This window comes from Gadus morhua, chromosome 16 (genome assembly GCF_902167405.1).
Source record: "Gadus morhua chromosome 16, gadMor3.0, whole genome shotgun sequence".
Classification (NCBI taxonomy): Eukaryota; Metazoa; Chordata; class Actinopteri; order Gadiformes; family Gadidae; genus Gadus; species Gadus morhua.
The window spans coordinates 8040081-8067347 of NC_044063.1; the positions used below are offsets into that span (position 1 = coordinate 8040081).

General features: G+C 49.2%; 2 protein-coding genes across 3 annotated transcripts in view; one reads left to right on the forward strand and one right to left on the reverse strand.

The window, feature by feature from the left end:
• Positions 1-15: 15 nt before the first annotated feature.
• dgkd (diacylglycerol kinase delta) lies at positions 16-23974 on the reverse strand. Its single transcript, XM_030337244.1, has 32 exons — positions 23797-23974; positions 20472-20582; positions 19501-19581; positions 18759-18863; positions 17876-18008; positions 17351-17457; positions 16904-17029; positions 16654-16756; positions 15593-15755; positions 14956-15064; positions 14010-14149; positions 13487-13568; positions 12930-13024; positions 12666-12765; positions 11530-11710; positions 11406-11492; positions 10184-10327; positions 9060-9182; positions 8802-8898; positions 7581-7691; positions 7394-7490; positions 6991-7098; positions 6521-6634; positions 6198-6332; positions 5307-5497; positions 4329-4437; positions 3901-3993; positions 3232-3351; positions 2619-2745; positions 1893-2023; positions 1478-1572; positions 16-743 (listed from the first exon to the last, which is right to left on the reverse strand). The coding sequence occupies exons 1-31, from the start codon at positions 23929-23931 to the stop codon at positions 1489-1491; spliced, it is 3642 nt and encodes a 1213-aa protein (XP_030193104.1). The 5' UTR covers positions 23932-23974; the 3' UTR covers positions 16-743; positions 1478-1488.
• A 1674-nt stretch (positions 23975-25648) lies between these two features.
• Positions 25649-27267, forward strand: part of LOC115528845 (complement C1q and tumor necrosis factor-related protein 9) — a 2580-nt gene continuing 961 nt past the window's right edge. Inside the window, exons 1-5 of one of the 2 annotated variants that reach the window (XM_030337212.1) lie at positions 25649-25752; positions 26115-26478; positions 26644-26724; positions 26810-26890; positions 26969-27267. The exon at positions 26969-27267 is cut by the window's right edge and continues 961 nt beyond it. In XM_030337212.1, the coding sequence (XP_030193072.1) occupies positions 25696-25752; positions 26115-26478; positions 26644-26724; positions 26810-26890; positions 26969-27267 (882 nt within the window). In that variant the 5' untranslated portion in view covers positions 25649-25695. Of the gene's footprint in view, positions 25758-26114; positions 26479-26643; positions 26725-26809; positions 26891-26968 lie in introns of both variants that reach the window. The other variant, XM_030337213.1, reaches the window with a different exon arrangement.

Sequence of the window (27267 nt, forward strand, 5' to 3'; positions counted from 1 at the left end):
CTTCAGGAGAGCATAGAGATTAACGGTATTAAACTTTATTACAGCATGTTGTTATATTTACATTCCACCAGGGGGCGCATGTACAGAGCAGCACAGAGACAGCATGGTGCGGATGTAACCAATAAAAAGGAGAGATCAACAATCAGAAGACTCGTTCTAAAACCTATTGAGACTCGTTGCCTGTCGTTTTAGAACTAGTTTTCCTAACTCAAATCAAGAGAGATCTGGAAGTCTAAACGGTCTGGTGACTGACTTGAGATGGATGTAGAAAGGGAGAGGTTGAAAGAATGAGAGAGAAGTAGAGAGAGAGACAGAGAGGGAGAGAGATAGAAAGAGAGAGCGAGTGAGAATGGGTGTGAGTGAGAGAGAGGTAGAGGTAGAGGGAGAGAGAGAGAGAGGTGTTATTGCTGTTGCAGAACTCGATCTCCGTCTTCATGACATCACATCCCAAGCTCAGCATTTAGAAAATAAATATTCGGTCGAAAACCCTGGGGTCTTGTTTCCTGCCTATCCAGCCATTAAAGGGTTACTCTGTCCATCCCATAATAGTCCCATAAGACTCCCCTGGTGGGCCCGTCTCAGTCCCGACCCTGGATGCTGGTTGGTCAGGACGTGTGAGGTGAAGGCACTAGCGGATCATGTGATTGGTCCCGTCGGGGTTCCGGTGTGGGGCGGCGCTGGTTCACAGGTCGGAGGTCAGGGGGCGGGGTCACCGGCAGCAGCAGAAGAGGGGGGAGGTGAACCTGGACAGGTCAAGGGTCAAAACTTTACTTCATATCAACAATATTGCCATGTTTGACATCTCAAACCATCCACATCCTGTACCTGGACTACCTGGGGGTCTGAGGACTACCTGGGGGGTCTGGGACTACCTGGGGGGTCTGGGTATCTGTAGGTTTCAGCAAGTCAAATGTAAGACTTTTTAAGACCTTTTTAATACCACCTTGAATGAAATTTAAGACCTATAACACGCGATGATGGGGGGGATCCCGCTGTATTATAACCCAAGCATAGCATGTGTGTCACTCAATGAGATTCATTCACCTACCCATTGTCACAGACTAGCTAGCAAGCACGCAGATAATCGTTTATATATGCAGCTAGCAAGAAAGAAGCCTCTCTACATGTCCTTCCCGAAAAAGTCCCACGAGAAAAATAAAAAGATAAATAGTCCTGCCCCGACAAATTTAAGACCTTGAGTTACAGTATTTAAGACCAGCATATGACATTTGTAACGAATTTAAGACTTTTCAAGGCCTTCAATTTAGAAACATGAATTTAAGACTTTTTAAGGATGCGCGGACACCCTGGAGGTCTAGCTGGGGGTCTGAGGTCTACCTGGGGGGTCTGAGGACTACCTGGGGGGTCTGAGGTCTACCTGGGGGGTCTGAGGACTACCTGGGGGGTCTGAGGTCTACCTGGGGGTCTGAGGTCTACCTGGGGGGTCTGAGGTCTACCTGGGGGGTCTGAGTCTTACCTGGGGGGGTCCTAGACATCGGTGCTGCTCCGGGTCAACTCTCTGATGCCCTGCAGGATCCGCTTCATGTGGCCCACCTTGGTCACACCCAGATCCTACACACACACAGACACACACACACACACACACACACACACACAACCGTGTCACGCACGCACACACACACGCACACGCACACGCACACACACACACACACACACACACACACACACAGACACACACACACGTAGATTTAGTGAACCATCCTGGTATCTGATACACCCAAAATAGCTGCCAGGATGTACTGACACGGTTGTCATGGAGATGAGCCGAAGATAAGCCACTACTCTTTCCTCCTCCTCCTCCTCCTCCTCCTCCTCCTCCTCCTCCTCCTCCTCCTCCTCCTCCTCCTCCTCCTCCTCCTCCTCCTCCCTACCTTCAGGTCTCTCCTCTCCAGCAGGAGGAGTTCTGCTCCTTGGACGTCGTGTCTGATGAAGATCTCTTTATACTCCTGCAGGCAGAGCCTCTCCAGCCACGCCCCCACCTCCAGGGTTCCCCACCGCTCCACTGGGACAGCAGGAAGTCACCACCAACCAGCAAAGGAAGTCCCAACAGACACACAGGAAGTCCCCACAGACACACAGGAAGTCCCAACAGACACACAGGAAGTCCCAACAGACACACAGGAAGTCCCAACAGACACACAGGAAGTCCCCGCAGACACACAGGAAGTCACCACCAACCAGCACAGGAAGTCCCAACAGACACACAGGAAGTCCCCACAGACACACAGGAAGTCACCACCAACAAGCACAGGAAGTCCCAACAGACACACAGGAAGTCCCCACAGACACACAGGAAGTCCCCACAGACACCCAGGAAGTCCCAACCAACCACACAGGAAGACCCAACAGACACACAGGAAGTCCCAACCAACCACACAGGAAGTCCCGACACACCGACAAAGGAAGTTCCCAAACAGACGCAGGAGGTGGAGCAGAAAGGAAAAAAACGGACAGGAAACACTGTGAGTGATTGTTGAGTTGCGATCAGGCCAAGTGACGTCACCACCGACGCACATCTTTAAAGCTGTTATATAATTATACATATTTAAGTCTCTACTACAGGTGTAGGGTGTCCCAGAGGGGTAGAGAGACTATACCTGGTAATGAGAGAGAGAGAGACGTGCAGGCCTCTCGGTTCTTGTTGTACTTCTCCTTCTTGAACTTTGGGACGAGGCGGAACTTAGAACCCAAGGACCTCCTGCCTGAGAAACCAGCGAGAACCTCCTACACACAGACACACACACACACACACAAATTATGCGTATCATTATATGACCTTGTGTAACAAATGTTTTAGTTATCACCTCATGTTCTGAAGGTTCTAGTCCTAGCCTTGGGTTCTGAAGGTTCCAGTCTTTACCTTGTCTTCTGAAGGTTCGTGTTAACTTTGTGTTCTAATGGTTCCAGTCTTTACCTCGTGTTCTGAGGGTTCTAGTGTTAACTTTGTGTTCTAATGGTTCCAGTCTTTACCTCGTGTTCTGAGGGTTCTAGTGTTAACTTTGTGTTCTAATGGTTCCAGTCTTTACCTCGTGTTCTGAGGGTTCTAGTGTTAACTTTGTGTTCTAATGGTTCCAGTCTTTACCTCGTGTTCTGAAGGTTCTAGTTATTAGTGTAATAGTGTGTGTTCTGAAGGCTCCAGTCTTTACCTCGTGTTCTGAAGGTTCTAGTTATTAGTGTAATAGTGTGTGTTCTGAAGGCTCCAGTCTTTACCTCGTGTTCTGAAGGTTCGATGAGGGGGGCCAGCCAGGCGATGTCAGACAGACGGCGGAGCTGCAGCCCAACAGAACTCAGAGCAGCGTTCAGCTGGTCCGCCTGATGCTGCTCCAACTGCTGTACGGGGAACCCAGATGTGTTAGAACCACCACTAGAACAAGCACTAGAACCTCATTAGATCTACCACTAGAACAAGCACTAGAACCTCATTAGAACCAGCACTAGAACAAGCACTAGAACCTCATTAGATCTACCACTAGAACAAGCACTAGAACCTCATTAGAACCACCACTAGAACAAGCACTAGAACAAGCACTAGAACCTCATTAGATCTACCACTAGAACTATTACTAGGACCTAACTACAAACACAACTAGAATCCCCCACTTGAGTCCCCACTAGAACCCCAATATAACAACCACTAGTACCAGCAGACAGAACCAGGATTATATTTATATGATATACCATGGACTATATATCGTTTTATATTCGTACCATGGACTATATATAGCATTATATTTATGATATACCATGGTCCATGGACTATATATAGCATTATATTTATGATAACCATGGACTATATATCGTTTTATATTCAAACCTTGGACTATATATAGCATTATATTTATGATATAGCATGGACTATAGATCGTTTTATATTCATACCATGGACATGTTTCCAGACAGGAGTAGTTCCGTCTCACTGTGCAGAGCCTTCACATTGCTGACCATCTGGAGGACGGCTCCACAGCTCAGCGTCTAGACACACAGACAGGTAGACACACAGACAGGTAGACACACAGACAGGTAGACACACAGACAGGTGGACACACAGACAGGTAGTCACACAGACAGTTAGACACACAGACAGGTAGACACACAGATAGGTAGACACACAGACAGGTAGACACACAGACAGGTAGACACACAGACAGGTGGAGACACAGACAGTTAGACACACAGACAGTTGGACACACAGACCGGTAGACACACAGACATGAAGTAAGCGATGAGGACACTTCTATCTACAGGATAGTCTATTGTCTATATATTTATATATAAATATTCATATAAACCAACAGAGGGTTTGGTACCGATGAGCTTTTGTTGGCGTAGACGATGTCCATGGTCTTTGCGCTTGCGTTGACCGCGTGGGCGAGCTCCTGCTCCATGACGTGGTGGAACTGGGCTATCTCCCGGATGCTAAAACAAACACATACATCGAATGTGATAACTGGGACCATTGGGCAGGGAATGATGAAAACCAGGAAATGTGGGTGTTTCACAGATGTCACCAGGTGGTGTTTCTACCTGGTGAAAGCTTGAGCAGCATTTAGAGTTTGTTTCTAAAAGTGTAGCATTGTTGGTATTAGCATGCAGATTGCATTGCTATATTTGTAGTAGTGTTCGAATTTTGTTAACATGTTGTGGATAAGCATTAGCATAAAGACTGTTGCCGTGTTCACATATCCATACTTCCATGAGTACACTTAAACGTAGTACACTATCCGTACTCACTAAGTGCGCTAATTATCAGATGTCAGTGTTGTTCCAAATCGAATACTCCGTGGTGCACTGAACGGAAATAAGATCACGACTGCCGCCGCGGCTCCTCCCCCGCAATAAACATCCCGCTTTGAACGGTGAACTACAAAATGACTATTAATGCAGGCTATGTGGAAAATGCGCAGACTTTGGCTCAGCCTGGCTCCGCCCTCTTCCGCTACGTAGCTAAGATGGCTGCCGTTGAGTCCGAAAGGTGTACATCGATCCACACTTCGCGATTTGACCGTTTTGAGTACACCATCCGGGTCCTTTCAGTACACTTAGTTTCGCCCGATCTGAATTGGAACGCCCTACCTTCTTAAACTAAGGCTAGTAAGTACGGATAGTATGGATATTGGAACACGGCATGTGATTCTACGTAGGCATTAGCCATAGCATGAAGAGTGGGTTTCTACCTGTGAATTAGCCTTAGCATGAAGAGTGGGTTTCTACCTGTGAATTAGCCTTAGCATGAAGAGTGGGTTTCTACCTGTGAATTAGCTTTAGCATGAAGAGTGTGTCTCTACCTGTGGATTAGCGCTCCGGCTGCCTGTCCAAACTGGCTGATGTGAGCGAGCTGCTCGTCAGAGAGCACCTCAGGGTGGGGGGGGGAGAGTGGGGGAGGAGGGGTGACGGGTTGTGGGGGGGAGAGGGGGGGAGGGGCTCTGAACTCACACCGCTGTTTATCCTCCCAAGACTTCAAAGTACTTTCAAATGCCTGAAACACACACGCAAACAATAGATATACACACATTATTACATCTCTAACACATAAATTCACATTTTATATCTGCTGGCCGAGAGCCACAAAGGTCTTAGCAGACAACCTCGTCTAAACTCAAGGTGTTCTGGTTCGGTCTCTGAAGGTGACGCTAGTCGAGACCAGCGGTGTCGCAATGGACATCACATTACAATGGGGGGGGGGGGGGGGGGGGGGTTCTGGGTGGAGGTCTGGGTGGAGGAGGGGTGAGGGTGAGGATCTGGGGGTAGGAGGGGTGAGAGTCTGGGTGGAGGAGGGGTGAGGGTGAGGATCTGGGGGTAGGAGGGGTGAGAGTCTGGGTGGAGGAGGGGTGAGGGTCTGGGGGGAGGAGGGGTGAGGGTCTGGGGGGAGGAGGGGTGAGGGTCTGGGGGGAGGAGGGGTGAGGGTCTGGGGGTAGAAGGGGTGAGGGTCTGGGGGTAGGAGGGGTGAGGGTCTGGGGGTAGGAGGGGTGAGGGTCTGGGGGTAGGAGGGGTGAGGGTCTGGGGGTAGGAGGGGTGAGGGTCTGGGGGTGGGTGAGGGTCTGGGGGTGAGAGGGGTGAGGGTCTGGGGGTGAGAGGGGTGAGGGTCTGGGGGGGGGAGGGGTGAGGGTCTGGGTGGAGGAGGGGTGAGGGTCTGGGGGTGGGTGAGGGTCTGGGGGTGGGTGAGGGTATGTACTCACCCTGTCTCTGGTGAGGGTCTGGGTGCGGTTCTTGTGGACGATCCTGATGAAGCCCGGAGGCTGAAGCCACGCCTCCCCATCCACCTGCACAGGTACGCACTCATCTCCTAGGATGGTGATCTTCACCTGACGACACTGAGACAGGTAGAGGGAGAGGCAGGTGGAGTCAACCAAATGTATATCCATCAAAGATTCAAATCCTCCTTCTTATTAGACATAGCTATATATGCTTCAGATTAATATATTTTATATATCTATAGTAGTACATACATACATAATGTTAGATCATTATATAGAATGTATAGTATATATAGTGTAGTAACCTGAGCTATGCGGTGATGCTGCAGGTTGATGACCCGCGACACGGCCATCTGCATGCTCCCGAACACGGCAACCACCTCGAGGATCTTATCATCAAACGACGGAGCGGAGAACGTCTGGGGAGACAGACAGGTGGACAGACAGGTAGAGACGGGCAGGGTCAGACAGGTAGACAGACACACAGGTAGAGACTGGTATGTGCAGACAGGTAGACAAACACAGAATAAAATATATGGTACAGTTATTAGAATAATATAGTACAGATTTTCAGGACAGGATGACAGGTCAGTGAGACAGGTACTTCAGACAGACAGGTCAGTGGGACAGACAGGTCATTGGGACAGACAGGTCAGTCGGACAGGTCAGTCAGACAGACGGTCAGACATACAGGTCAGTCAGACGGGTCAATCAGTAAGACAGAGAGTCAGAAAGACAGGTCAGTGTGGCAGACAGTCAGACAGACGGGTCTTACGTCGTCCTCCTTGGTTCCTCCCCAGAAGTTGGTCCCTCCAGCGTAAGATGGGATGTTGAGGACCGCAATACCCTGCAGGCTGGGGAGTGGGATGGGCCTGCTGTCACACTGCACACGCACACACACACACACACACACACACACACACACACACACACACACACACACACACACACACACACTGTTGACAAAGCTCCTGGAGTATCGTTGCACTAGCCTTTCTGTAACCCCAGAGTGTAACCCCAAGCGTTTGTATATAGTGAGTATTATTAGAAGTAGTACTACTAGTAGAAGTAGTACTAGTAGAAGAAGTAGCAGTAGCAGTAGAAGTATGAGCTCTATTGGTTCTCGCTGCTCCAGGTTTGTGTGTAGATAGTACTAGCATAAGTTCTAGTACTAGTACCTCTAGAAGTACTCTCTGCTCCAGGTTCTTGTAGGTTCGGTGGAGGAGCTCCTTGGTGCCCAAGACTCCGTACCACATCATGTTCTTAGTGCGACTCCTACAAACAAACACACACACACACACATTGTAAACACGGCGTGTGTGCTAGCCCTAGCGCTCTTAGCGTGCATGCTAGTTAGCTTCTTACCTGCATTTCTCCGGGTGTTCGTCTCTCTTGTTGTTAAAGTCCAGAGAGATTTTGGCGTCAAGGCCGATGCCAAAGTAGTTGTTCATCACACACTTCTCTGTATAGCAGTCCCTGAAAACACAGCTAGTTAGTTAGTCCCTGAAAACACACCTAGTTAGTTAGTCCATGACAAAACACCTAGTTAGTTAGTTTGACCCTTATAATAACAATCTGAGCCGGCCAGTGTAAAAGAAATAGTACTTCAAGAGGAGGTTTAACGAGAAGACCTATTGCACAATAGGGTTACACTGCAGCCTGTTTCAGTGATGACTGGAGTGGTATTGCTCAATACTTGACCGATCTATTGTCACTTTGACCACATTGGTCACTTAGACCCAAAACATGGTCCGGTTTCAAAGATAAGGAAGTAATCCCTGAAGTAAGTCCTTACCCTCAAACCAATCAGAATTGAGAAAATAATAAACGGTAAGATACTTTAAAAAGCCCCTTTCACACATGCAGTCTTACCCTGCAAAGTTCCAGGATATTTCCTGTGTTAGGTCAAGCGGGGGATGGGAACAGGTTCAATATTCCGGAATATCTGCGGCTGCAATTTGCCTGCTCAAGACCTAGTGGCATTTCAGGACCACTGCCTCTACGGCTGTGATGTGAATGAAAGCAGTGACATTGCCGGGAGCGGCACGCAAAGGCTCACGTCTCTCTGACGTCTGTCTGACGTAAGACACGTTCAAGTGGAGCAGACGAACCAATCACAGGACTCTGCTGAGCACCTATTTGAATCCTACAACTGTTTATCTAAACGTGCCAAAGCTTTACAGCTGATATGATAACGTATCATCATACCTTATTTTGTTGGCAAACAAGCTACTCGGGACAGGTTTGAAATGAGGGATCTCTTCTCAGTTCGCGGGTCTACATTACTGCCATCTGCTGGACTGCTCCCTTCGGCCACCTATTCCGGCATTGCTATGCCATGTGTGTAAGGGCGCAAGGCGGGGAATTTCCCAGAACCTAGCTAAGCTGCATGCGTGCATAGTGAAAATCCCAAGCGCTTCCTGACAGCTGGTCTAAGTAATATATCGGGAACTATGTGTGAAGGGGGCTTCCGATAAACCATTGTGAAAAATGTACAACGCAAATATCAAATCCTCTATGAATTGATGTCAATACATATCCACATGATGACACACAGACAGCTGGGCAGGCAGACAGACAACTTACATGTTGTCATGGTGACAGCTGAATGGGTCAGCGTTTACCAGCAGACGACTTATGACAGAGCTGCTGGAGAGAGAGCCAGACACGCCCGCTCTCAGACCTGAACGGACACATCGTCGTCGTCGTCATGCACATTATCATCAACATCATCGTTATTATCCTAATCTTCATCATCATCATTAGCATTATAGGCGTCCTCATCATTGTCCTCATAATCCTCATCATCATCATAACATCTGATTCTGAAGACCACACTCTTACTTGGGTACAGGATCTTTGTGTTAAGCATATGGTCCCTGCTTACTGTCTGGGCAGGAAGGGATGCCGAGCTGCCCAGACAGAGCGCGCCCTTCATTATGAGCTTCTCACAGGGGGTTTTGCTGACTGAGGAGACAGACAGGAAGAATTAAATTAGACATGTGGAGACGTGGCAGTAAATGGTGAATGCTATCATTTATATATGTTCCATAGCCATGTATAAGCAGAATGTGCTCATCTTGGCACTGTCAGTACTAGCTGTTTTATCAACGCTAACATTGTGAGTAATGCTAAGTGTTATTAATGCTAACAGTGTGAGAAATGCTAGGTGTTATCAGTGTTAACAGTGTGAGTAATGCTAGGTGTTATTAATGCTAACAGTGTGAATAATGCTAGGTGTTATTAATGCTAGCAGTGTGACTAATGCTAGGTATTATTAATGCTAGCAGTGTGAGTAACGCTAGGTGTTATCAATGCTAACAGTGTGAGTAATGCTAGGTGTTATTAATGCTAACAGTATGAGTAATGCTAGGTGTTATCAATGCTAACAGTGTGAGTAATGCTAGGTGTTATCTATGCTAACAGTGTGAGTAATGCTAGGTGTTATTAATGCTAGCAGTGTGAGTAATGCTAGGTGTTATCAATGCCTAGCATCACTAGGCATTGTTACCGATATTAACAGTTTTAAGAATGCTAGCGGCAAAATCGATGCTAGGGTTGTTAGCGGTGCTAGCGATGTTTGGAAAGCAGCAATGCTCAAGGTATTAGCAGTGCAACGGGTGTCAAGGGCCCTTTATGGTTCCACGTTCACGCAACGCAAGGGGGTTACGGACCCCTTGCGTCCTTGCGGACCCTCCTTGCGTCCACCGCCAGGGCCGGACGTGCGCCTCCCAAAAAATATGAACCATCCCTCGACTCAGCAGCAAGGGCTGTGATTGGTCCGCTCACTGAAACCCGTCGCAGAACCATGAACGTTCACGACTGCGTCGAAGTGCCTGCGTGGTCATTGCGTTGCGGGAACGTGGGACCATAAAAAGGCCTTCCGTGATGCTAGCATCGCTAGGGGTTCTCGCGGTGCCAGGGGTTCGAGCGATGCTAGAGGCGTCGCTGACAGAGTGTGCTCTGACCTGTGCGTCCGTGGGGGTAAGCAGAACTGTTGTGATGCGACTGGAGAGACACTCTGTCTTCCTCCACCTCCTCCTCCTCTTCCTCATCCGGAGCTCCGCCCAGGGAAAACACCTTCTGGGTCTGAGCGTTCTGCTCATCCACCGCTACACACACACACACACACACACACACACACACACACACACACACACAGACACACACACACACACACACACACACACACACACACACACACACACACACACCACAACCATTTTTACCTTCTCACCTCTCTCTTTGCACCTCTCTGCGTACTCTATGACCTGCATCAACTCTCTGTTTGTGTTCTATAACCTGTCTCACCTCTCTCGTTGTGCTCTATGACCTGTCTCACTTCTTTCTGTGTGCCTTATAATCTGTCCACCCGTCTCGGCTCTCTCTTTGTGCCCCAGAATCTGTCTAACTCCTCGCTCTCTCCATATGCTCAATAAACTGTCTACCCGTCTCACCTCTCTCCGTGTGCTCTATAATCTGTCTCACCTCTCTCCGTGTGCTCTATAACCTGTCTCACCTCTCTCCGTGTGCTCTATAACCTGTCTACCCGTTTCACCTCTCTCCGTGTGCTCTATAACCTGTCTACCCGTCTCAACTCTCCCTGTGTGCTCTTTAATCTGCCTACCCGTCTCACCTCTCTCCGTGTGCTCTATAAGATGTCTACCCGTCTCACCTCTCTCCATGGGCTCTATAACCCAGTCTCACCTCTCTCCGTGTGCTCTATAACCTGTCTACCCGTCTCACCTCTCCCTGTGTGCTCTTTAATCTGCCTACCCGTCTCACCTCTCCCCGTGTGCTCTTTAATCTGCCTACCCGTCTCACCTCTCCCCGTGTGCTCTTTAATCTGTCTACCCGTCTCACCTCTCCCCGTGTGCTCTTTAATCTGTCTTCCCGTCTCACCTCTCTCCGTGTGCTCTTTAATCTGTCTACCCGTCTCACCTCTCCCCGTGTGCTCTTTAATCTGTCTACCCGTCTCACCTCTCCCCGTGTGCTCTTTAATCTGTCTTCCCGTCTCACCTCTCTCCGTGTGCTCTATAAACTGTCTCACCTCTCTCAGTGTGCTCTATAACCTGTCTACCCGTCTCACCTCTCTCCGTGTGCTCTCTAACCTGTCTCACCTCTCTCCGTGTGCTCTATAACCTGTCTACCAGTCTCACCTCTCTCCGTGTGCTCTATAACCTGTCTCACCTCTCTCCGTGTGCTCTATAATCTGTCTGATGGCCTTCTTCAGGCTGTTGGCTCGGAGCATCAGCTGCTCTCTGGGTTTAAAGATGGCTGCCGGGGGGGCGGAGCTACATCGAGGGGAGCAGGCAGGGGTAGGAGGGGTGGGCCGGGGGGGGTGGAGCACCCCCTCCTCCTCCTCCTCCTGCTCCTCTGCGATGGTGGGGGGGGGGGGAAGGAGGCGGAGGAGCGACAGGGACCACACTGGAGGCCTGGGACTCTTCGTTCAGCGTCTTCAGGAGAGAGTCCAGCTTCTCCTTCAGAACCCCGCACTGTGGAACACAACCACTAGAACCATTAGAACCTAACACTGTAGAACACAACCCCTAGAACCATTAGAACCTAACACTGTAGAACACAACCACTAGAACCATTAGAACCTAACACTGTAGAACACAACGCCCAGAACCATTAGAACCTAACACTGTAGAACACAACCCCTAGAACCATTAGAACCAAACACTGTAGAACACAACCACTAGAACCATTAGAACCTAACACTGTAGAACACAACCACTAGAACCATTAGAACCTAACACTGTAGAACACAACCACTAGAACCATTAGAACCTAACACTGTAGAACACAACGCCCAGAACCATTAGAACCTAACACTGTAGAACACAACCCCTAGAACCATTAGAACCTAACACTGTAGAACACAACCACTAGAACCATTAGAACCTAACACTGTAGAACACAACCACTAGAACCATTAGAACCTAACACTGTAGAACACAACCACTAGAACCATTAGAACCTAACACTGTAGAACACAACGCCCAGAACCATTAGAACCTAACACTGTAGAACACAACCCCTAGAACCATTAGAACCTAACACTGTAGAACACAACCACTAGAACCATTAGAACCTAACACTGTAGAACACAACCACTAGAACCATTAGAACCTAACACTGTAGAACACAACCACTAGAACCATTAGAACCTAACACTGTAGAACACAACCACTAGAACCATTAGAACCTAACACTGTAGAACACAACCCCTAGAACCATTATAACCTAACACTGTAGAACACAACCACTAGAACCATTAGAACCTAACACTGTAGAACACAACCACTAGAACCATTAGAACCTAACACTGTAGAACACAACCATGAGAACATTTAGATCATCCTTCATTGAACCCACACCATTCCTAGAGAAGGTCTTGATTAGAACTATGTAGTGTATAGATGTATATTATATATGAGGTGGAACCTTCTTGGCCATGGCATCGGACTCTTCAGATCTCTCTGTGTTCTTCTCGTAGGCCTTCCCCACACGAGCCACAAAGTCCTTCACCGTCTCACACAGAACCCTGAGAACCACATATGGATCACACATAAAGATAACACATCCCATGAGATATAAATATCATATGTAAGGTACATAGTACATCAACATATATGAAACACACGTATATCAGCAGGTATACGGGTACATTGAACGGTAGACCAGCAGACGGGCAGACAGGCCACCTACTTGGCGGAGGAGATGACGACAGAGTGCTGGTCTGAGGTGAGGATCTTGGACAGGTGAGCCGCTACCGAGTCTTCATAGGTCAGGATCTGCTGCACCTGGAGCGGACAGACAGGTAGTCAGACAGACAGGCAGTCAGATAGACAGGAAGTCAGCAAGACAGGTACCTGGATCAGACAGACACATAGGTAGTCAGCCAGGCAGGTACCCTTGATCGAGCAGACAGGCTGTCAGACAGACAGGGAGTCAGACAGACAGGGAGTCAGACAGACAGGGAGTCAGACAGACAGGTAACTGGATCAGAAAGTCCGGAACATGGGGCAGACAGAGAGGCAGTCAGAAAGACCGGTAGTCAATCAGATCGACAAGTTCCTGGAGCAGACAGACAGGGTGGAGACAGACAGGGAGTCAGACAGAAAGGTTCCTGGAGCAGACCGACAGGTAAAACGAAGTAACAAGGTAGACGAACAGGGAGTCAGACACACCGGCACCCGGAGCACAAAGACAGGCAACCAGAGCAGACAGACAGGGGGGGTGGTACGACAGGTACTTCCTGTTACCTCTGTGTCGCTGTAGTCGTCAGTGATGGTAGAGGAGGAGTGTTGCCGTGGAAACTTGGTCTCATACACCATAATACTCCATCTGTAATCGATAAAGACCGTTATCCTCTGCCTCACATTACCTGTGTCACATTATAATACCTGTCTAACAGCTCACCTGTACAACAGCCCACGAATCCAGCGTACAGTGACCTGTCTCACAGCCCATCTATCTAGCGTACAATTACCTGTCTCACAGCCCACGTATCCAGCGTACAGTGACCTGTCTCACATCCCACCTTTCTAGCTTAGAGTTACATGTCTAACTGCTCATTTGTCGATCGTACAGTGACCTGTCTCACAGCCCACCCGTCCAGCTTACAGTGACCTGTCTCACAGCCCACCTGTCCGGCGTACAGTGACCTGTCTCACAGCCCACCCGTCCAGCTTACAGTGACCTGTCTCACAGCCCAGCTGTCCGGCGTACAGTGACCTGTCTCACAGCCCACCCGTCCGGCTTACAGTGACCTGTCTCACAGCCCACCTGTCTAGCATCTTGGTGCTGGCCCTCTCCAGTTTCTCCAGGATCTGGGGCAGCTGAGCGTCGTCGTCGCAGGCCGCCCCCCAGCCCAGCACCCGGGCCAGGTCGTTCCCCGTGCCCAGGGGCAGGACCCCCAGCTGGCACTACGCACACACGCACACCCACACACAGACACACACAGACACACACACGCACGCACACCCACAACCACACACAGACACACACACGCACGCACACCCACAACCATACAGACACACACACGCACACCCACAACCACACACAGACACACACACGCACGCACACCCACACACAGACACACACAGACACACACACGCACGCACACCCACAACCAGACACAGACACACACACGCACGCACACCCACAACCATACAGACACACACACGCACACCCACAACCACACAGACACACACACGCACGCACACCCACAACCATACAGACACACACACGCACGCACACCCACAACCATACACAGACACACACACGCACGCACACCCACACACAGACACACACACGCACGCACACCCACAACCACACACAGACACACACGCAGATACACATACACCCGCAACCATACACAGACACACACACACACGCACCCACAACCATACAGACACACACACGCACGCACACCCACAACCATACACAGACACACACACACACACGCACCCACAACCATACAAAGACACACACACAGATACATATACACCCACAATCATGCACATACACACACACACATGCTCGCACACACGCACACACAAACGAAAACATTAACACATACCCAGGGGAGGACACCAAACTGGCACAGGAATGTGTGTGTGTGTATGTGTATGTGTATGTGTGTGTGTGTGTGTGTGTGTGTGTGTGTGTGTGTGTGTGTGTGTGTGTGTGTGTGTGTGTGTGTGTGTGTGTGTGTGTGTGTGTGTGTTACCTGTGTGTGTAGAGACAGTGTGTCTATCTCTGAGAGGACCCAGCCTACACTGCCGTCCCCCCCACACACAAGGATACGGAAGGTATCGAACCTCTGGAACAACCGCAGCCTGAGGAGAGAGACAGGCAGTCAGACAGACAGACAGGCAGAGGGGCTGACAGACAGACATGCAGGCAGACAGACTGTCGGAGAGACACGTCACAGACAGACAGACAGACATACAGACAGACAGACATACAGATAGACAGAAAGACATTCAGACAGACAGACAGACATGCAGACAGACATGCAGACATGCAGACAGACAGACACAGACATGCAGACAGACAGACATGCATGCAGACAAACAGTCGGAGAGACACGTCACAGACAGACGGAAAGACATACAGAGAGACAGAAAGACATTCGGACCGACAGACAGACAGACAGACATACAGAGTGACAGAAAGACATTCAGGAAGATAGACAGACAGACATGCAGACAGACATGCAGACAGACAGACAGACAGACAGACAGACATGCAGACAGACAGACAGACACTCAGACAGAGAGACAGACAGACAGACAGACAGACAGACAGACAGACAGACATGCAGACAGACATGCAGACAGACATTCGTGCAGGCAGACAGGTACCCTAGGTGCGGTCCTCCGTTCATCAGGTCGAACACCTGTGCCGGGTTGAGCAGCTGTTTGAAGCGCCGGAGGAACTTCACGCCCTGGTTGTCCCCGCTCTTAGAGTTCACGCACACCAGCAGGGGGGAGGTGCAGGACGGGGGGCAGGATGCCTTCCAGAACCCTGAACACATTAAGGCCGTGGTTACATCTGGCGCTTTTTTGTAACAGGGAAAAGTTGAGCCGACAGTTTCTTCAAAAAAAATAAAAAAGCTGGCAGCGTTTTTTGTCCTATAAGCGCCGAGAGCGTTTTTTCTATCGCCTAGCAACGAACCCATTCCAGACCCGACGTTACTACGTATCCAGGCTAGAGCCCATTAGACATGTCGTAGATCTCGACATGTTCTGTAATTAAAACTATTAACCGCTCCACCGGCACTTTGCCCTAGTGATTTGTCCGCCATTGTTTCTTGTTTTGACAGTTGAGAGTTTCCTTCGTGACGAAGTCTCAATGTTCCGCTTGTGATTGGTCGGTTGCCAAACAGACGCCTGACGTCGGCCGCTTTCTTCCTGAAAGTTGAACCTTTTTCAACGCTCCGTATGGCAGAAAGAAACGCTTGGAGAGGCGTTTAATAAAACGGCCGTGACTTTTTCCAGAAACGCTCTGCTCCATAGGAATATAATGTAAAACAAGCGCTGGCAGATTCAAAAAAACGCTAGATGTGAACACGGCCTTAGATGTGTATTTAGATTCCTTACTCATCAGAGAGGCGAAAAAAAAAAGGAATCTAATAAATCTACATGGAACATCTATAAGCAAAGTATTGGGCCATCTTAATTGATCCATTGCGTATTAATTCGTTATTATGGCTGAGCCTTGCTATAATGACCTGGACCCAATTATCTTCCCTTCATTAGCGTAGTTCATTTCAATAATTAGAAGTTATAGCCGTGTGTATTTTGAATTGTAGTGTTTATGGTGTCTAGTAGCAGGTAGTAGTGTCTAATAGCGTGTAGCAGTGTTTAGTAGTGTGTGTAGTCTGTAGTAGCGTGAACAAGCGTATCGTAGAGTATATAGTTACCATCAGAGTCGATGGAGTTGAGGGCGGTGGGGGGGATAACGGACACCTTACACTGACCCAGCGGACACTTGATGGACAGCTGCTCCTTACAGCTAGAGTGAACCTACGCGCACACAAACACACACACACACACACACAAATGCACAGACACACAGTGTTAACATAGCTCAACCTCAGCAACTCCCCCCCCCCTCATCGTGTATCACCCCCCCCCCTCCCCTCCCCCTCACAATGAGCCCCCCCTCCTCACCATGGCCTTGCACCAGAGACACTTCCAGTCGTGCAGTCTGAGCACGCTGCCGCAGGTCTTCTCGCAGACGGAACATTTGGCGCTGACCGGAAGGTTCCCCTCCAGCCACTGGTGGGGCATGGACACCTGGAGGCAGGAGGCACCGCAGGGTTAGCCGCATGAAGCTCAAGGAGGAGCACTGTGACGCAACAGGAAGCAACGCAGGGAGCCCTGTGACGTCACAGGAAGTTCAGCAGGGAGCCCTGTGACGTCACAGGAAGCTGAGCAGGGAGCCCTGTGATGTCATATTCTGCTAACTAACTACCTCTTACAAACAAGTCAACTAACTTGCTAGTCAACAAAATACAAAGTTACTTCACTAACTAGTTAACTAACAAGTTCAACGTCTACCTAACTAACTTGTTAGCTCTTTAACCAACTAACTAGTTAACCATTTTTCTTCCTCACCCCTTCCTCGTCCTCTATGATGTCCGTCCCTACGGAGGCCAGCGTGGTCCATTTACAGTTGTTGGTCGCGCGCACAGCACAGCGCTTATGGACCTTGAACTTACACACTGAGACACACACACACACACACAAAAACACACACACACACACACACACGCACGCACGCACACAAGCACAATTTTACGTTAAATATAATGCAGTATATTCAACATAACAGATGAGAGTAAATAAACATATTTATATCATTATTAAATATTATATTACATTCACAGGACTCACAACAGACAGAATAATTATATATATATATCAGGATATATTTTTATATATGTATATATAATACATTATAAATATATATATTAATATTATATACTGTATATTATAAACATTCTATTACCTTCAAAGCAAAGCCCTTGGTACGTGAGCCCAGACAGTACACATTATATAATAAATAATTATATATATATTATATTAATGATATAATTATTATTATATATGGTGTATTATTATCGTTGTATATTCTGTTACCTTCACAGGACAGGCCGTGGGACATCACCCCAGACAGAGCTTCTCTGCACACGTTGCAGTAGGTGGGTCGGGCATGGGAACACGCGTACCAGTTATGCATCCCACTGAAATGATCCATGCTGTACTGGGTAGACTGGTGTCACACACACACACACACACACACACACACACACACACTGAAATGATCCATGCTGTACTGGGTAGACTGGTGTCAAACAAACACACACTGAAAAATGATCCATGCTGTAATGGGTAGACTGGTGTCACACACACACACAAACACACACTGAAAAATGATCCATGCTGTACTGGGTAGACTGGTGTCACACACACACACACACAGCCTAATGATCCATGCTGTATATAGGATACGTGCTGTACTGGGTAGACGCGACACACACACACACAACAACAAACACAAACACACACACACACACACACACACACACACACACACACAGAAATAATCCTTGCTGTACTGGGTAAAGGGACCTGTAGAGTGACAAAAAGGTAGAGAGACAGACAAGTAGAGAGACAGGCAGTGTGACAGAAAGGTAGAGAGACAGACAAGTAGAGGGACAGGTAGAGAGACAGACAGGCAGGTTCACAGGTAGAGAAAGAGGTGTAGAGGCAGGCAGGTAAAGGGAAGGCAGAAAGACAGACATGTAGTCATGTAGACAGGTAGCGAGGCAGACAGGTAAAAAGACAGGTAGAGAGTAAGACAGGTAAAGAGACAGGTAGAAAGACAGACAGGTAGTAAGACCGACAGGTATAGGGACAGAGTGGTAGAGAGACAGGTAGAGAGACAGACAGGAAGAGAGACAGGTAGAGAGACATAGAGGTAGAGAGAAAGGCAGGCAGGCAGACAGGTGGACAGACAGACCTCCATGTGCTCTCGGTTTTGGACGCTGCGCAGGGCTGCCATCCACTCCTCCATCTCCTTCCTGTTGTCAGCGCACAGGATCACCCTCCTACAAGGAGTTATCACCTAGACAGACAGACAGACAGACAGACAGGAAAGAGTCTTAAGCCGGAGATATACTCGCCTTTTAACAATGTGTTTGTGGAGACAAGTACATGCAGCCGTACAGGGAAGTACTACACGTGATACCGGAGGATTCCACGAGAGGGCGCTCTAAAGGATTCACAATAAACATGGCGACCCTCGACGATTTTACTACGTTACCCTACATGCCCACTGCACCGTCAGTCAACGGACGTGGGAAGGCGTGGCTGACGGATGGGGGAGGAGTCTTTGCAGAGGCATCCGTCAGCCAATCAAATCGCTTCTCCGGGTTCTTCCCGCTTATTCCTGCTTGTTGCGAGGCAAGATGACCCGCTTTCCCGCTTTCCAGTATCGTCAAAACCCGAGTCGCGTCACAGTGCTTAAATTGCATACGCGATCTGATTGGATGACGGAGCCGAAGGCTCCAACGGAACGGACTGATCCACAATGCATTACGCGTCCGTCCCCATTCAAAGTCAATGGGGATCAGTCAACGGACGGAGGTAGAGGGCACGAGGCGTTATTCATTCTGAGATCACGGAGCCATCATACACACGCAAACACGAGGTCAAAAGGCCATGTGCTGTCTACAGTGGCTGTTAGAGGGGGCGGAGCTCACCGTGAAGCTGTTGTTGACGTTCTTGGTGCTGGACTCAGCTACGCTTGCATCCGTCAGATCCACCTCGTCGAAGATGATAGACTGAAGACCAGTGGAGACCAAGAGGGACCAGGTGAGACCAGGCGAGACCGTAGCGACCAGGACAGACCAGGAGAAACCAGGAGAGATCAGTGGAGAACGTTAGCTAGGAGTCTGACACGCTACATAGGCTAGGTTAGCTTAAAGGGTGTTAGCACTCATTCTATTCTATATCACACAACATATATACCTGCGCAGTCTCAGCATAGAACAGCATGCTAGGCTAGAATAGCAAGGTGCTATGTGATGCTACGTTGGCGGGCTGACAAAGTACAACTTGCTAGGCTAGGTTAGCAAAGTGCCATGTGTTGTTATGTTTGGCAAGCTGAGTCTAGAACAACGTGCTGGGTTAGGAGGATAAAGCGATGTTATGTGTTTCTACCTTGTCAGTCTGCATGGGGTACAGAGTGATAGGCTAGGTTAGCAAGCCGCTATATGTTGCTACCTTGGCAATCTAAGTGTAAAACGGGAGCGTACCTATGTTCCCCGGGTCCTATGTTCCCCGGGTCCTATGTTCCCCTGGTCCTATGTTCCCCTGGTCCTATGTTCCCCGCTTTGTATGTGACTGGGGAACATAGAAACCTGTGAGCAAATCTTTTTTTCGTAGGATGGTAGGGGCAAGTACCGCCTTTTTCGCCTCTGATTCGCCTGTGATTGGTTAGAATGGCTCTCCTCCGATTGGTTATGGTTAGGGTTAGGTTTAGGGTTAACCCTAACCCTAACCCTAACCCTTTGCCCCCGGGGAACGTAGGACCTGGGGAACATAGGGATGACCCCGTGTAAAACTGCATGCTAGGCTAGGTATTAAGCAAGGTGCTACGTGTTGCTACCTTGGCGGTGTAATTGTAAAACCGCATGCTAGATTAGGTTAGTGATATGCTTTGTGTTGCTACCTTGGCGGTCTGAGCGTAGTACAGCGTCCTCCCTCGCAGTTTAAAGTAACGTCTCTTCCAGCGCTGGAAAGAGGTGGTCTGTTTCATGAGCTGCCCTTCCTTCAGGATAGTCTGGCAAAGAAACACAACAAAAATGGGTTAAATAGGATAGAATACATACGTCGAAATGATTAAAGTGCAGGTTTTCCCTGTTTCTGCTCAATTCCAAACTCTGAAATCAAAATAAAAACATTTGGGCTTAGGCTAAGGGGGGTGGATTGAAGTTCCTATGGTTACGGCTCACAGTAACTCTGTGGTACTTTTTCCTTAGCTTGTAAAAACCATTGAGTATTGAGTATTAATGTGGTAACAATGTGGTTGTTATACGTGTCCAAGATGCTTAACCCCACTATGGGACGCAGCCTTTAACATTAACCGCAACATTAAACATATGCAAGCGGTTGCAAGATATGAGACATACATTATGGTGATGAAATTAAATATAATACCTACATTATGGTGATTAAGATATAATACATACATTATGGTGTTAAAATAAGATATAATACATACATGTTGATAAAGATATGATGCGTAGTTTGCGTACATAACATTTATTAAGATATAATACATACATTATGGTGATTCAAATATAATACATACATAATGGTGATTAAGATATAGTATATAGCCTAGCCTTTTGGTCTTTCTCCTCATTTTAGTCTTTCCGGACACTTGTTCCAAGCCGTCCTGTATGTCTCATCTCGCCACAAGAGGACACTGTTTACATATTTTCTCGCAAACAGGGAGGAGCCCTACTCCTACTGTAGAATATAGACTCTAGATCTCTCCGCCTAGACCCTGGAAGACCTAGGCAGTAGAACATAGACTTTAGGTCTCTCTCCTCCTAGACTCTAGAAGACCTAGACTGTAGGAGATCAAGTCTAGCTCTCTCTTCTCCTACACCCAAGAAGACCTAGACTGCATAGTAAAGAGTCTAGGTCTATCTCCTCTTAGACTCGAGGAGACCCAGACTGCAGAACATAGAGTCAAGCTATCTTTCCTCCTAACCTCTAGAATACCTAGAGTCTGTAGGACATAAGAGAGTAGGTATTTCTCCTCCTAGACGGTATTAGACCTAGTCTGTAGAACATAGAGACTAGGTCTCTCTCCTCCTGGACTAGAGAACCGCTAGACCATAGAACATAGAGTCTAGGTCTCTCTCCACCTAGACTTCGGGACCTCACATGGGAGTCTAGGAGAACGTTCTGAGCTCAAGGCTAGTCTGCGAATGTGCCTCTGAGGAGACGTGTGGCTTGGTGCTCCGGAAACATGACCAGGGAGGGAGACCTGGTGGGCCCTGGTGACACATCAGCCACACCACCCGCTTGTGATCCAGGGGACAATAGCAGCATTCAGCAGCTCTAATCCCGGCTGCTCCACGATGAACCAAGCTCCGTTACACAACGCTGAGCCAAGACCTCCTCCAGCACCACACTAAAAGGGGAACCACCTCATTACGTCTGCAATATTGACTCTGAGAAACTGGTTTACTTTGGTTTCTGAGAACCAATCAGAGAAATATACATCAATGGTCCATGACGAAATCGGTCAGATTTGGAGAGCTGATCCTGGACGGATGACGTCACGACTCTTCAGTAATTTCTTGGAGCAATGAAGCGTGACCCTTACATTAGAAAGCAGCTGGGCATGACGTTCCCCTTTTACTTCCCCTTAACCAAGCTCCTCTCCTCCACTTCCTCGCTCCACCACCCTGAAACAGGTACACCACACACCCCTGAGCAGCCAAGTGAGGCGCAGGATACAGAATACGATGATGTCATCAGAGAATAAATGTACAAGGAACTCAACTGCTATCCTTAACTAACACTGAGGGGGAGCGGAGAGGAGAGAGGAGGAGAAGAGCGGGAGAGAGGAGAGAGGAGAGAGGAGAGGCAAAATCAGGTGAGGAGAGGAGAGGAAATGAAAGGAGGAGAGGGAGAGAGATTACATGAAATGGGTGAGGGAAGATGACAAAAGAGGAATTGAGAGGGGGAAGGGAAGGAGGGCAGAGGGGGGAAAGGAAGGAGTGGGGAGGAGATGAGGATAGAGGACGGGGAGAGAGGAAGGAAGGAGTGGAGGGTGAGGGAGGGTGAGTACTTTAGGGTTGAGATTGAGTGTTTGTTCGGCCGTTAAATTCCATTAGAGTCTCACGGTGTTCAGAAATAGAAACCTGTACGCACATGACACTTCCTGTTTACAAGGAAGTACTAAAAGGGTCTCTCTCTCTCTCTCTCTCTCTCTCTCTCTCTCTCTCTCTCTCTCTCTCTCTCTCTCTCTCTCTCTCTCTCTCTCTCTCTCTCTCTCTCTCTCTCTCTCTCTCTCTCTCTCTCTCTCTCTCTCTCTCTCCATACTTTAAGGTGTTAACATACTAGAGATACTTGAAAGTTAAAGATAGTATGGCAAACATCTAAAGCTGTTTAGGTAGATAGTTAGATAATTAACATAGTAAACATAACAGATAGTTTTGTTGATGATATCAGTTCTTGGGCAAGACCGCTTCCTGTGTGTCACAGATCTGAACACGTCAGTGTTGGAGCCAGAACAGCCCCCCTACCCCTGGCTGAAGTTATCTTGTTAAATGTTGCTTTAAAGATCAAAGAGTACAATTCAATTCTATATTATTACTCATTTACTCAAATAAATACTTTTGTTCTCAAAGTTCAACTCTCCCTTCTAACCAAGTGCAGGTATACTCAGTCAAACCGAACCGGACCGTTATGTGTGGCTTCGACGCAAATGGAAGTGAAGCGTCACCACCGGCCCGACCTGACCAGTCCATCCCGGGACACGAGGCTGCCGACCCGGGTGACCGGGATGGGAAAAGCCGAGGTCTCCCGCCCGGCCTCCCGTCTTACCTGCCAGCTCCCTGTAGCATAGCCAGCTAGCGGGTACACAGGGCAGTTTACACCCAGACCTGTTCACAGTTCATCATCTTTTCTCCTGGCCATGGTTCTAAGGGGTCTGGTCCAGTGGGGAACCAGTACGTCTACTGGTCTGACTCAGTCTCGCAGATGTTAAAGACCTAGACCTGCACTAATCAGATACTATCATTGGTACAATCTGTGATTCATAGTTTCTATGTTTGTTAATACTATGTTATAAACAAGGTATATTCTCAGCTCTAGCACACCGTATAGAACAACAAGAGAACCGGAGCATAGCGGAGTGTTCCGTAGTAAAACTAGTTCTGTAGGAGTTTGATACCATGGAGAATAAGTGGCCCAGCTCCGCTGAATGAAAACAACCCGAGAACATCCTAGAGAATAAAATATAACGGGACTACCTTGCTTCGGATCTGACCCGACGTCGACACTTTGCGGATGAGTTTCTGCGGGGAGCCGTGCTCCTGCTCCGGGTCGCTGTCTGACGACTCTTCCAGACTCCTCGCCGCGGACTCCGGTCCCCCAGCCTCGGCCATCCTGCCACCAGACCCCCGGGGCTCCGCTACAGGGGAACCACAGGGGGCGGGCGCCACCCAGTGGCGGCTCAGGGGCAATACAGCTACACCAGAATATCCATTCGAATGAAAGTATCCCCGGCCGTTGCTATGGACGGTTAAAAAGAGATGATAAATTATGTATCTATCTTATTACAAAGAAATAGGCTATTATACTGGGTGGAGTTCCAGGACAAGGGTGGTGTCAGATTCTCTGGTCGTTCTGAGTGGAGGGTGTGTGTTTGCTGAGGAGAGGGGAGAGGAGGTGTCAGGAGAACCGGGTCAGCGACGAGGTGTGGTGGACCATAATTCCTGCTCTTTGTGGCGCGGCGGGGTTCACTTTTCAACTCTGAAAGGATCTAAAAACGCACATAGTGTCAGAAAATCACCTATTTCATTGAATATATCATTGACCCCCATCCACCCCCCTCCACACACACACACACACACACACACACCATGTTTATTGTAAATCTCTATCTCCATGTCATCAGTTTTTTGTCAACCTGAGACTCCTGGGAGATCATCATAAAGATATTTCTCAGGTTTCAAATCTGTCGAAGGTTGTGTATAGTTGTTTCAGGAGCAGCATCACTTCACCTGCTCACCTGTCCATCTTTCACCTGTTCACCTGTCACCTGTCACCGATCTGCCACTCACCTGTCCACTGTCACCTGTCACCTGTCTCCTATCAGCCACTCACCTGTCCACAGGGCCGCTGCTCCCACCAGGAGAAGCACAACTACAATTGGAATAATAGATAACACCATTGTTGGCAATAGAAAGATATGCATAGGTATATGTTATGCATATGTAATAATACAATTTATTATGGTGATTATCAGCTTTAATGTTGAAGTATTGCTTATGAGGCAAATACCGTTACAACTGCAGATATTTGGAAATAGATAAGATTTATTCTGAATTACGTCCTTCTTAGTGACTCATCTTGTTTAGCCTAAGTATCAATCGCTCCTGCCTCTAACCAACCATTAGCATATCATCCTATGTGTGTGTGTGTGTGTGGGTGTCTGTGTGTGTGTGTGTGTGTGTGTGTGTGTGTGTGTGTGTGTGTGTGTGTGTGTGTGTGTGTGTGTGTGTGTGTGTGTGTGTGTGTGCGCGTGTGTGTGTGCGTCCGTGCGTGTGTGTTTGTTACTAATTTAGGTATTTTATTTTTATTAGTATTTATTCATATCTCATTTCATAAATTTATTTTAAACAACAATCGCAACATTGATAATTAAAATATATGTATTTGGTTTATCTAATTAATAAGATCGCACTTTCAAATACTACGTGTGTTTTGTTGTTTTGAATGTTCTATATTGCAATGTATACTAGATGAAGTAATTTTTTCTTATAAATACAAAAATTTGTAGAAATAGTTGTCGGTTGTTGGTGTACTTTTAACCTCTCTCTCTCTCTCTCTCTCTCTCTCTCTCTCTCTCTCTCTCTCTCTCTCTCTCTCTCTCTCTCTCTCTCTCTCTCTCTCTCTCTCTCTCCGTCTCTCCCTAGAGAGAGGGAGATGGGCTGAGGCCTCATTGCAGGTCCCAGGAGGACTCCATAAAGAGCTCTTCCTATAGCTCCCAGGCTCCTCTTACACACCTTTATGCTCACTGCAGCCTCCAGTCTGCTAGGTCAACTCTCCCCCGGACCCTCCCTAAACCGTACATTCAGAGCCTTCAACACACACACAAACACAGTGGGCAGGGTGTGGCCTGGTGTGGGCGGGGCCGGGGGTATAAGATGCTCTACCCGCAGGTGGCCCCCAACTCACCTGAGGACCAGACACCCGGACACACGGTAGGGTGAGCAGGAGTGAGCGCTGTGTTTGTGTGTGTGCGTGTGCGTGTGCGTGTGTGTGTGTGTGTGTGTGTGTGTGTGTGTGTGTGCGTGTGTGTGTGTGTGTGTGTGTGCGAGTGTGTCCATGGACAGCTAATTTATCATACATTAAATATTCGCCAATATTAAATTCCTCTCTTCTCTCTCCTCTTTCATCTCTCTCCCCTCTCCTCTCCCTCTCCTCTCCTCTGTCCTCTCTCCTCTCATCCCTCTCTCCTCTCCTCTCTCTCTCTTTCTCTCTTCTCTCCTCTCTCTCCTCTCTCCTCTCTCCCCTCTCTCCCCTCTCTCCCCTCTCTCTCCTCTCTCCCCTCTCTCCTCTCTAGATGAGTACGTTTGCAGTGCTCATGCACCTCGTCTTCTTTTCGTTAACGACGGCGATGCCAGACCCATCGATGCCCCCCCCGTTCCCCCCCGACAACGACCAGTTCCCCCCCTTTCCCCCCGAGAACGACCAGTTCCCCCCCTTCCCCCTACCTCCCGGGATGGAGGATCTTGGGGGGAAGAGCTTTGAGGGGGGCATGGGGCAGAACGTCAGCCTCCCAGGGGAGCAGACGGAGGCGTACTGCCAGATGCTGCTGGACTCCCCGGTCCCGCTGCCAGCCGACCAGGTGCCCTGGTTCTGCATCTGCTTCCACTGCCAGGGGCGCCACGGCCCCAAGGGAGACCCTGGGGAGCGAGGACTTTCAGGTACACCCCTGCTCTCCCCCCTTCCCCCCTCTCACACCCCTCTCACCCTCTCACCCCCACTCATTCTTTCACGCCCTCATCAGGTTGGGTACCTGCACAGGGGCTGTTAAGTGTTATTCAGCTGTTTGTACTGATGCACCCCCCCCCCCCCCCCCCCTCCCCCAGGAAGCCCGGGGAGCGCTGGCAGGAGAGGACTGACCGGGGTCAGCGGTCCGCCGGGGTACACGGGGCGACAGGGAATCAAAGGTAACCCCTGAGGGCAGATGGTCACGGCGGCCTCAGAACCCTGAGGGACGGCCTGTGCTGACTCTGGTCCTGTGTGTGTCTTTAGGACAGAAGGGAGACGAGGGCCTTAAAGGAGACGGTGGTCCTGAGGGCCCCCTGGGGCCTAAAGGACAGAGAGGATATAAAGGTGAGTGCCCGACCTCTAGATGTGGCCCCCTGACCTGGCAACAACGGAGACGTGACCCTTGACCTGCGTCCCCCCCAGGTGACAAGGGGGAGGCCGGCTTGGAGGGGCGGACGGGGGAGCCGGGGGGCAAGGGGGACGACGGTGTGTGTCCCGAGACCTGCGCGCCCGTGGAGGGGCCCGCAGGAGGACCCGGACTCCCGGGGTCCACCGGGCCTCGAGGGCTGCCGGGCACCGGGGGTAAAGGGGGGGACGGGGGCCCCAAGGGAGACCAGGGCGACCTGGGACCCCAGGGGGCGCCCGGGGAACCGGGGCGCCGGGGCGAGGCGGGGCCGCAGGGAGACTGCTCCTGTGACGACGGGGCGGTCGGCCCCCCGGGG